The sequence below is a fragment of the Monodelphis domestica genome, chromosome 1, assembly GCF_027887165.1.
Source record: "Monodelphis domestica isolate mMonDom1 chromosome 1, mMonDom1.pri, whole genome shotgun sequence".
Taxonomy (NCBI): Eukaryota; Metazoa; Chordata; class Mammalia; order Didelphimorphia; family Didelphidae; genus Monodelphis; species Monodelphis domestica.
In genome coordinates, this window is record NC_077227.1 from 146091580 (window position 1) to 146103998 (window position 12419).

The window sequence follows — 12419 nt, forward strand, 5'->3', positions numbered from 1 at the left end:
AACCAAACTAGAAGAGGCAGGAGTAGCAAGCATGATCTGAGACAAAGCAAAAGCAAAAACCGACTGGTATAATCAGAGAAACTACATTTTGCCAAAGGGTACCACAAATAATGAAGTAATATCTAAAATTTTCACAACGAGTTTATCTGATGGAGGCCTAATTTCTCAAATATATACTAAGCATAGAACTATGTCAAATTTATAAAATAAGAGCCATTCCTCAATTTTTAAATAGCTAAAAGGAAAAAAAAAGACATTCAGTTTATAGAAGAAATCAAAGGTATCTATAGTCATATTTAAAAATACTCAAAAATCACTATTGATTAGAGAAAGGAAAATTGAAACGACTCTTAGATAACACTTCACATTTATTAGAAATGACAAATGCTAGAAGGAATGATGGGATAATAGGTATACTAAAGGATTGTTGGTGGACTTGTGAGTTGATCTAACCATTCTATTGAACAATTTAGAACTAGGCTCAAAGGGCTCTAAAACTATTGTAAGGGGGAAAAAGGGCGTTATAATATAAAATGGTTGGACTGGATTATATTTAAAATAGGGTCACCAGGAATTTAATTTATCCCAAAATAGATTCATTTATAATTTATTTACAAAATATAGAAAGAGTGAAGTAAGAAAATAAGAAAGAGAATAGAGTATAGCATCTATCTGAAGCACTAAATAATTACTCCTGGTCCCTAGCTCAACCTGGGCAGGGAGAGTTAGACCTTAGGCCTTGGCAAAGCCAAGCACTGGGGGGAAGTCTCTCCTGAGGTTAAGTCTCTTCAGAAAATCCAATATGAAAGGAGTCAGCCTTTCACTTACTACATCTTGGGTCCAGTCAGCAGATTCTCCACCAGCCTCCACTTCAAAGAAAGAAAGAAGCGAACTCCAAGTAAAAACTCCAAGTAGAACTCCATTCAGGAAGTTGTAACTCCCTTTTAAAGATACTTTCTTTTGCATCACTTCCTGTGCCTTCCCCTAATTTTACATCTACCAATCACAGTTGAAGCTTTGCTTTAGGACTGCCCAGGGGCTATCAGTTTAATTTTGATTCATCACCCACTGTTGCACATGTGGGTCACAGACCTCCCCCACTCAAGTGTGAATGGGGTGTTTACACCTTTGGTGATTAAATCCCCAAATGGGCATATCTCCCCACTCAACTTCTACATAGGGTGCTTACAATTTTAGTTATTCAATCTAAAAATGGGCAAGGGTTACAATTTAATCTTCACAATCAGGGGAGAGTTTATTAATTTCATTTTCACAATCGGAGAGAGTTAATCTTCACAGTATGTATACCTTTTGACCCAGCTATACCACTACTTAGTCCTTATCCAAAAGAGAGAGAAGAAAAAGGAAAAGAACCTAAATGTACAGAAATGTTATAGTTGCTAATATTTCTGTGGTGGCAAAGAATTGAAAATTGAGGCGATATGCATTAATTGGGGAATAGCTTAATAAGTTGTGGTATATGCTTGTAATGAAATACTATTATGCTATATGAAATTACAAGCTAGGATGCTTTCAGAAAAACCTGGGAAGACATATAAACTAATGCAAACTGAAGTTAGCAGAACCAGGGAACATTGTACATATTGATTAGTATTGTACAATGATAAACTGTGAATGACTTTGCTATTCTGATCAATATAGTGGTCTCAGAGTACTCATGATGCTATCCTTTTCTGGAGAGAGAACTAATAGAGTCTGAATGCATATTGAGACATAATTTTTTCACTTTATTTTTCTTGAATTTTTTTTGCATTGTAACTAACATGGAAATGTTTTGCATGATTTCACATGTATAATTAATATCATATTTCTTTCCTTCATAATGGGTGAGGGAGAAGTAGGAGAATTCTGAGCTCAAAGTTTTTTTTTCAAGGAATATTAAGAATTAATTAATAATATATTATGGGGAAAAAATTAAGAAATGGTAACCATACAGCCCTATTAGAACAAAAGGACAAAATGAAATTAGTATCTACTGATCCCCTTCTGAAAGAAACCCCTAAACGAATATTCTTGGGAATGTTATAATCCAAAGCCATAATTTCTAAGTCAAAGAAAAAATACTTCAAAGTACTTCATAAAGAAAGGCTGTGAATACTAAGAAACTAAAGTCAAGATCTCCCAAAGGAGCAAAGATCATGGAATATATTCCAAAAGATGAGAATAAAGACCTATAAAGAATAACTATCCTAGCAAAACTTCGTATATTCAAAAAGAGGGAAAAATGAATCTTCTATGAATGGAGGACTTTAGCTCTTCTTGATGAAAAGTCTAGAGCTGAGCAGAAACTTTAAAATACAAATACAGGAATAAAAATAAACAAAAATGTAAGCACATATGCACTATTGGAAGTTACTTGATATAGATAATGTGTTTCTACTCTAATGGGAGAACTGATAACAGCTCTCTCTTATGAATGCAAATATGATAGTCATAAAGGGAGTCAAATAAGAAAGCGTTGTTAATGGTTTTATTATGTTTTTATAATCTTAAAAGGAGAACGGCAAGAGGGGAAAATATACTAGAGAGAAAAAGATTAGAAATTTGATAATTGTAATGTACAAGTAGAAATTCCATAAAAATAAAGAAGTAGTGGAGGAAACAAGTTACTTGTACTTTACTTTCATCTGAAATAATCAAAGGAGGATAGAGCACACAGATATATTCCCACACAAAATTTGGTTTGGAAATATGTTCAACTCAACAGGGAAACATGAAGAAAAAAGAAGGCTAGACATAGAGAATAAATTAATAAACAAAACAAGCCCTACCTTTGGAGGGGAGATACATGAAAAGAAATTAGAAAAGAAATGAAACAAAGAAAAAGTAAGAATTTGTGATAAATACAGATCATGAAAAAAAGAGAGGAAAAAAATATGAGAATAAGATGGGGAAAACATTCAATAATCTATTATAACTGTTACTGTGACTGGGATAAATTCATCCACAAAATGGAAGAGGATTGCAGAATGGATTAAAAGAAGAATCCAAAAATACATTGTTTACAAAAAACACATGTGAATCATGAGGATTCACACAGATTTCAAGTAAGGAACTGGGAAAAAATGTGTTACCTCAGCTGAACTCCAAAAAGTTAGAGTAACAATCATAATGTCAGATAAGGCAACCTAGTAGCTGATCAGGGGAGCTTATTAAGTTCATGATATACCGAATCAAAACTAGAAGCCTGTTTTCCAAAGAACCAAAAGATCCTTGCCAATGGGGCAAGCCTTACTCTTTGGCAAAAAATATTATAAAAACTTGACAGTAAATTGACAGAACTTAGGTTTAGATGACTTTGATAGGGTAAACAGAAAGAAAAACCAGTAAAAAAAAAAAGCGTGTGTTGAAAAATTAGAAAAAAAACAAGCATGGGTTGAAAGAAGACACATAAGAAGACATTCATGTTATAGCCCTTTGTAGAGCTATAGGAATGAAATATTTAACAAAACAATTCTTTTCTAGGACAAATCACTGTACCTTTGCTACTCTGCTTCCATTTTCTAAAAGCCAGCTATTTTTAAAGATTACATGTGGTGTACCTTAAGTAGTATTTTACCATGAATATTTCTTTCATCCTTTTCCCCTTACTGTGGGCACCTTACTTTCAAAATGTCAGAATAAAACTAATTTTATTTTTTCCTGAAATCCATCTCTCATTTAAACTTTCATATTTCTCTCATTTCCCAACTTCCATTCATTGACGTGCACAATTATGGAATTATACTTGATTCTTAACTCTACTACAAATCACAAATCCAGTCAGTTGGTAAAGTTTGTCAGTCTTATCTTCCCAACCTTGCTCATACCTGTTTCATTCTTTCTACTCCATTCCAATTTAGGCCATTATTACCTCTTGCCTGAATTAAAAAAACAAAACAAAACACCTAATTATAGTCTCCTTAAGTCTCTCCTTTGTCTATTCTTTATTACATAGTCTAACCGACTGATAATCTTAAACCATAAATCTTTCACCCACCACTCCAAAAATCTTTAGTGCCTACTGTTTACTTTAGAATAAAATACAATTTCTTTATCCTGGTATTTGAAACTTTCAAAATTATATCCTAGTTTTATTTTATATTATTTCCTATCACTAGTATCCATTACAGTTAAACTCTCCAGTTAGCTATTTCCCATACATGACATTCCATCTCCCATTTCATTGCCATGTTAGGAATTTTTTTCCTGATTCCCACTTCTGCCTTGTAAAATCCCTAGCTTCCTTTACTGTCAATTCAGATGCCACCCTTACTTGAATTGCCTAAATGTTAGCTTTCACTCTATCTTGAAATGATTTATTATTTCTTGGAACATTCTTTCTATTTATATATATATATATAATAAAGTAACAACATATTATTTACATCTTGTACTTCATAAGGCACTGTGTTTAACAACTATTATCTCATTTGATCTTCATAACAACCCTAAAAGGTAGATATTATTATGCCCATGTTGCAGATAAGGAAACTGAAACAGACAGGTTAAGTGACTCACCTAGGGTCACACATCTCAGACTAGATTAGGCATTAAAATTATAATATAGAGCTTTTATAGTTAGAATTAAGAGACTGGATTTGCCAGTCTCTAGGATTTCCATTGCCTTTTAAAGACATGAACTGAGGTCTTCCCGACTCCAAGCCTAACATTCTATCTATTGTCCCAACACAGCAGTGTAGCATAGAGTTCTATTTATTTCTTGTATTACTAGTGTTTTAAATAGAAATGGATTTTTTATTTTGTTAAAAAGCTTCTTTTGCCTCTATTCATATAATTATTGTGAAGATAAAATGAGATCATAACTGTAAATAACCTTGATAATGTGAGCAGAGTTCAATTTCAGAAATGCTAGTTAACATATTGAAATTATTTTTTCTTTGTTATTTTGACTTGGCATTTCATTAATTATCTATTCTGTTCCAGTGGCCTACTTGTTTTACTGATGCTTCAGTTATTTTATTAATTGAATTGTATTTTGAACTGCTAGACTGGCTCTTTATATGTTTGGAGGAATATATGAGGAAACTTTCTTTTTAAGTCAACATCTGCCTAAATTCCCCAAGCAATGGTTTAGAGAAGTCTTGAAAACTGACTTTATTATTATACCACCATACTTTTAAAATTGCATTGTAGGGTAAGTCTTGGTAACTTTCAATCCAACAGGCATTAAAATCATAATATCATAGAGTTTTTATAGTTAAACAATTAAATTGATTGGCCAGTCTTTTAAGATTTTCTTTGCTTGTTAAAGACATGGAGGACTCTAGATAAGGTAAGCTAATTTTTTTTTAATGAGAAAAGACTAAAATGCTTATGTAATTCTAATAGAGAAGAACTAAATTAAGATAAACAGCAAACTGGTTTCACATCATTCTTTGCACCTTCCAGAGATTGATTCTTTAAGAAGGTGTGGAACCTATGGGTTCTATGTTTTAGTGGCATAAAAGGGAGAGAAGAATCTTAGAGGTCCCTGGGCTAACGAATAACAATCTAGTTCTAAAGCTGATTTAATAATTTAAGTCCACACAAAGTTTGACTTGGGATTTCTTTCTAAATCTGTGATCCTCTTGGTATTACTGGTTTGTTCTAGCGTAGACTATCTTTGACCATAGCTATGACCCAGCAAAGCTTAATATATGTTCCAAAGGCCTGCCCAAAGCAAATACTCATGCTTAGATTATTTTATACCAGACTAAAAAAAAGAAAGGAAGGATAAAAACAAACAGATGCTCACTTTGAATATTATTTCTTACTGTATATTATTCCTTACCATACATGATTATTCACCTTGTTTGAGGCCTCTCTTGGTTGTCCCAGGACTTGGCTATTTATTTTTATCCTTCCTTTATTTTCATAGATGGCTTTATTAGTAATGGAAATAACAGTACTTTTCATGATAAGTTCATGTGAAGTATGTTATTTGAATGTAGAGCTTCATATGAGCAGAATTCAGTTTGGAAATTATTTAACATTCTAATAAGAATAATTAGTAAATGATGGAAACAAGAATTGGACCAAAAAGAGTAGTCATCACTGGTATCATAGTGTGTATATGTGTGTTAACTAATCATTCTGAAGTTGTTATCCAAAGAGCCCAACTCTGTTCAAAATTGTGACTGATCACAGGGAAATCCTTGCTCAGGAAGAGCATAGCAATATCCTTAGGGTAATTTATGGACCACAAATTCATCTTTTGTTATGCCTGTTGCTTGAAGCTATAATTCATTGAATATTTAAAGTATTTTCCTCAGCTATTCTTTTTTTGACCTTTAAGTATACCACAGTATTTCTTCCATTATATCACTAAATTTTAAAGTATTCCATTTTTTAACGAGAGTTTGGGAAAACTGGTCCTCTTCTTTCTGAAAGTGTCATTTATGCACAAGTACTTAGTGAACTAGAACTTTGAAACTGTGTAGTTCAGTGCATTTTTCATATCATCTTACAATGGACTCTGACTTTACTGAATTTTTGGTGGGCAGAAATTGGGAGAAAAATGAAATATTTCTAAAAGCGTATATAACCTTTCCACAAAACCACACTAACTTAATAGTTACCATTGTCTGATCCTATTAGTTTAATTAATTCAGAACACTGAATCTGGAATCAGAGGACCTAAGTTTAAATTTTTTTCCCTAAAAGTCTAACCATTTTACCCTCTTTCTTGAAAAAATTCAGAAAATCCTTATTGCCTTTAGAATGAACTGCAAATGAATCAGTATGGCATTAGCCAAGCCCCTTTAAATTTGCTGCAGTTCTGGACTTTTATCACATTTCTCACTTTACACGTTTTTTATTCCAGAAAAACAAACCTGTTCCCCCAGTTTGACATTCCATCTTTTGCCCCCTGACATTTGCGTAGACTCCCCTACACCTATGATATATACTTTTCTTATCACTTTCTTAGAACCCTTATCTTCCTTCTGGGCTCAGTTCAGGTGCTACTTAGTGGTTAGTGCAGTTTCCATCCTCAAATTAGTTTCTATTTACCAACCTACTTACATTTTGTATCATCTGGTAGAATCAGTCATCAAGTCTACTGGCATATATTAAGCTCATACTATGTGCTAAAAAGTAAAACAAATCTTGCCCCCAAAGAGTTTACACTTTAATTGTGGAGAAAAGGTATGCACATACAATGTAGTCATCCCTTGCTATATCATGGTTTACTTGTCATGACTTCACTGTATTGCAGGTTTAAAAAAAAAGATATATCTAATTCTGTATCATGGAGTTTTCCCTATATCATGAGATTTTGTGGATGAAAACTGTACTGTACACAATGGAAATGCAGTATGCCATTACCCCTTGTGCAATTTTGCCAACATGAGATTGTACACAGCACACTATTGGCTGAAAGGCGACCAACCATAGCACTATGTTTTGTATCCAGCGTGCTCATTGGCTCAGTGTTTATGAGTGTAGGAAAGGTTAATAAGAGTATGGAAAAGGTTTATATGAGAGTAGGAAGGGTTTGTAAAGCCTTGAAATATATATATATATATATATATATATGTATATATAATATGTATGTATATATATATATAATAAAATAAAAATAATGCTGCTACCTTACAGATTTTCCCCTATTATGGGAGTCCCTGGAATGTAACTCCCATGATAGGTGAGGGATCACTGTATCTATCAAGCATAAACAAAATGTGCATTTTTATATAGCTGATTGGACCAACATATAATAATGTTTATAAGATTGGAATATTAAAAATAAAAGCTAATGATTTAAAATTCATTTATTTAATTTTATTTCAGATATTGTCAGTTGATACAACTGAGAATGAATAATTAATCCTGTTTTCAATCTGGTCTCTAGGTTATTAATCACTGTACATTACAGACAAAATTATGACAGCCTGGGATTTGCAACTATCTGCTTTCTTGAAGTGCTAAAACCAAATACATATGAAAGTTAATAGACTATATTGTGTTTGTATTTAAAATATATTTGATCATTCCTGTAAGTATTTAATGTGTTTAAATTTTTTTTAAAGAACTAAATGAAAACTTTCTCTCTGACCTCTCCCCTGGGATAATAAACTTGTCTTTTGTTTGTTTGTTTGTTTCCAGATAACCTTTTTCATGCTGCTGTCTGCAGTGTGTGTAATGTTGAATTTGGCTGGTTCTATTCTCTCCTGTCAAAATGCTCAGCTAGTCAACTCCCTAGAAGGCTGTCAATTGGTGAGTAATGAAATAGAGACCTTCAAACAAAGGACAAAGGCTTTGATTTTGCACTGAATCTATTTTAATATCCATATTTTTGTTGTTTGTGAATTTCATTTAATGTTTCCATTGATTCATATTTTTGAGTTGTTTGAAGAAATTAAAGAGACTTACAAAAATATTTCTCTTCACCTTATAGCTTATTTTACTTGAAAACCACTTAGTGTAACCCAAAGTAACACAATGTAAAAAGTTTAAGAACAAGATTTTTTGCATTTACTGAGTGATATTTATTTTTCAGCATTTGTCATAATTGTTACTCAAACTAATTTTGTACAACAAAATTTTGAAACCTATTACTAATAAGAACAGTTTTAATGCATAGAAAATATACAATGCGATGCCCAAAGCATCAAATGAAAGTCATTACTAGTACCTCTCACTGGCTATAAATTTTGAGATAAGCCATATTTCATATTTCATATTTCATTATTTCATTTTTTCTCATCTGTAAAAGGAGAAGAGTGAATTAGTTGATTTCAAAGATTTCTTATAATTATAAATTTCTTTAATTTTATTATTCTATTTGACCAAGAAAATGCAATGTCAGGATCTAGAATAATCTATTTTGCCTCGTTTTCCTGATGATCAGAATCCTGGTTGTCTTTCTACTTCTGTAGTTTCTTTGCCATTAATGGCTAAGATGAATTGTTTCAAGTTTTTTTTTCCCTTTGCAACATCCTTATATTTTTTCTTCCTTCTTTTTTTATACTCTCCCTATTTTAGCTCCCCATAGAGAAGTTTATGATTTTGTCCCAAACACATCTAGACTACTAGAACTGAGGTTAAGTGAGCATAACTTCAAAGCTGAAAAATTCCCTGTGCTCTAAGAATGCATCTTGAGTACTTTGTTTTGCTATGTGATGTTAATTATAGCTTATGTAAAGTTGTTCAAACTTATCCCAAAAGTGGAGAGAGCATCTGTGGGAAATCTAAATTAAATAACTGAATTCTCAGCAAGTAGCACTCCTATATTGCTGATATTTATCCTAGTCTAGAACTCACTGGCCTATTATTGTCTTTCTGATTAAATGACCACAAACCCCAAACTTTAGTTCATGGAAGACCAAATAGAGTATGGTGCTAAAAAGGGGCCAATGCCATATGTTCAGCCCCTGCATAAATCACTTAGAAATATAATGGCAAAAAATACCAGTAACCCTAGCTCACTGTTTTATAAATACTGACTATGAGAAGTGAGTGTTTAAAATGGATCCATAAGAAATATAAAAATTGAGAAGTTTATGCCTATAGACAAGAGAAGTCATGGAAACTTCACTTAAGAAAAACAGCATATTCACTTAGTGTAGACATTCTTTTCCTTGCAGCATAATTGGGTTATGTATTTAAGGTAAGTAGTAGAAGAAATAGTGGTGGTAGTATTAGTAGTAGAAGAAGAAATAGTGGTAGTAGTGGTAGTGGTGAAAGTAGTGGTGGTAGTGACGGTGGTGCTAGTAATACTAGGAGTAGTAATAGCTGTATAGCAGCAGCTAAGTGGTACAATGGATAGAGCACTGGTTCAGATGTTTTCTGCATCTGATATGCACTGCACTTTACACATTATTTCCTACTTGATTCTTACAAAATTTCTGTAAATTAGGTGCATTTTCCCCATTTTATGTATAAGAAAACTGATTTTAAGACTGGTTAAGTTACTTGGCCAAGATCATACAGCTAATCTGAAGGAGCATCCAAGCATTTCCTGACTTCAAGTTTATATTGGAGATTAGGGTTGGAGAATAAGAATGAATGAGCTAATATTATGTTTATTTACTAATGTGCTCATTCATGACCGTGAGTACATATGTCCTTGTATAAAATTTTTTGAAGTTATAAAATAATACCATAGGAATCATTCTGAGCTTTTACTAAAATTCCTGTGATACAGAAAAAAGAGAGACGGTTGAAAGAATCCATTCAGGGATATTTGTAATTGTTTCCCTAATTTATGAGCTAGAGGTTAAGGGCATTCCAAAAAGGGATCTGATGAGAGACCTACCAGAGCACAGAGAATGCGAATGGAAATGGATACTCATTTTAGAAAGTTTTAAACACAAATGGATAGCTAAATTCTGCAGTGTAAGCTCCATTTTGTTGTTGTTGTTGAAGCCCCAGAACTGTTAACTATTCAAAGGCAAAAAAAAAAGGAGCATCTGATAGGCAAGAGACTTGAAATGTCTTAGATGACAGAGGCAGCTATAAGCTTCTTGAGATCTGAGACTCTGGAGTATAAACCCTTAGAGAGGTTAGAGAGGAAAGGGTCTTTTTCATCAAGGGAGTCAAGAGATAAGCATCTTGTCAGGGGTATTTTGGCTCAGGCTATACACAGTTGGGCTAATATACATCCATTAATCACCAAGTATTCATTAAGCACCCATAATATACTGGATACTTTTCAAGGTACTTTTGGATTCAAAGCAAAAAATAAAATAAAATAAAATAAAATAAAGCAATCCTTGCCTATATTCTTTCAATGAAGATAGCATCCTATTAGAATGCAAGCTCATTGAAAGCAGGCATTGTTTCTTCATTCATTGTATTTGTTCCCTTGCACAGAGCCTGGACCTTAAGTGGGCGCTTAATAAATCCTTGTTCAATGATATGCATGTGTAAATATCAATAAAATATACATGAAATAAATGCAAAAGTAATTGCTGGTGGTAGGATACCGTTAGATTGCAAATCTGCTAAGATCAAAGACTGTCTTTTGTTTATTTATATCCCTAACACACATATCTGGCACATAGTGATTGGTAAGAAATGCTTTTTAATTGTAGTAGTTTGGGTAGATAGGGAAAGGCTCCATTTCAAATATGCACTTAAGCTCAATATTTGAAAGAACAGAAGGATCCTAATAGAGATGAGGAGAGAGTGCATTCATTATACACATATGGGAAAGCCAGTGTGAGAGATGCTGGAATATTTTGCAAGAGGAAGAACCAGAAGAGAATTTGACTGGATTGAAAAGTCTGTAGGAATAAAAATTCTAGTAAGTCTAGAAAGTTGAAAGAGCTCAGGTTGTGAAAGGCTTTAAGTAAGCAGCAGAAGACTTTGTATTTTGTGCTGGAGCCAATTAGGGAGTAACCAGAGTTACTTGAATAGGGGAGTGTCAGGATCACACCTGGGCTTTAGGAAAATCACTTTGGCAGCTTTGTGGTGGAGAGGGGAGAGACTTGAGGCAGAGAGACTAATTGGAGGCTGTTGTTATAAAATCCAGGTGAGAGGTAATGAGGCCCTGAAGTAGGGTGGGTGTTCTATGAGTAGAGAGGAGATGGATGGAAGAGATTTTTGTGAAAGCAGAAACAATAGAATTTTATGAAAATAATATACCATGGACATGAGCTGGAATTAGAGCCATTTCTTTGCTTATTGTCCCTATCCCATTTGACCGTGCTTATATCAAATCTGGGGAAAATGTAGTTTAATATATTTACATATGATTTAATCACTTATAACTAAACAATTATGATAAATATAATGATGAATTATTAATAAATTAAATTATGATATTTATTGCATAATTGACAATAATTATGTTGTTTATATGCAACAAAATAAATTTTGTGATAAATTTCTATAATATATTAATATGTAATACTAAATTTCTTTTATAAATAAAAATTTGCTTATAAACATGTATTTCTGCATGGCATATATGGGACAATGGAAAACTGGGGAGGGGAATAGAACAAAGTTTTGAATTGTAACCAAAAAAATCTGCATATAAACATAGTACACATTTCTTAGACTAATCATTTCTTACAACTCAATTTGTATAGCCCATCCTGTTTTTCAAGTTTAAAGGGCTATATACAGGAGTTATTGTTTTTATTATTATATTATCTCATTTTCTTTTCATACCAGTCTCAGTTTATGGCTAAGGAAACTGAGGCCCAAAGGAGAAAAATAAAATAATTTGTCTAAGATGACACAGAAAGTGGGAGAACTAGGATGCTACTGAATTCAGTCAAGTTAGAGGAGACCCTAACATATCCCTAAACCGTTGCTGATTCAATAGCCCTTCATATCCCTCTGATAATAATCAGTATTATTGTTCTACTCAAGGGTTGCCTTCAAAGTCAGAATTATAGGCCAAAAATATCTTGTGAAAATATTTCAAAACCTAACTCTAAAATCTAATAATGTATTCTGAAAAT

The 12419-nt window shown here is 32.8% G+C and overlaps 1 protein-coding gene across 3 annotated transcripts in view; it reads left to right on the top strand.

Moving 5' to 3' along the window:
* The window catches only part of ENTREP2 (endosomal transmembrane epsin interactor 2), a 616510-nt gene that overhangs the window by 386280 nt on the left and 217811 nt on the right, over window positions 1–12419 (top strand). For all 3 annotated transcript variants that reach the window (XM_007479489.3, XM_007479487.3, XM_007479488.3), the window contains exon 3: window positions 8110–8220. In XM_007479489.3, coding sequence (XP_007479551.1) covers window positions 8110–8220 — 111 coding nt within the window. The remainder of the gene's footprint in view (window positions 1–8109; window positions 8221–12419) is intronic.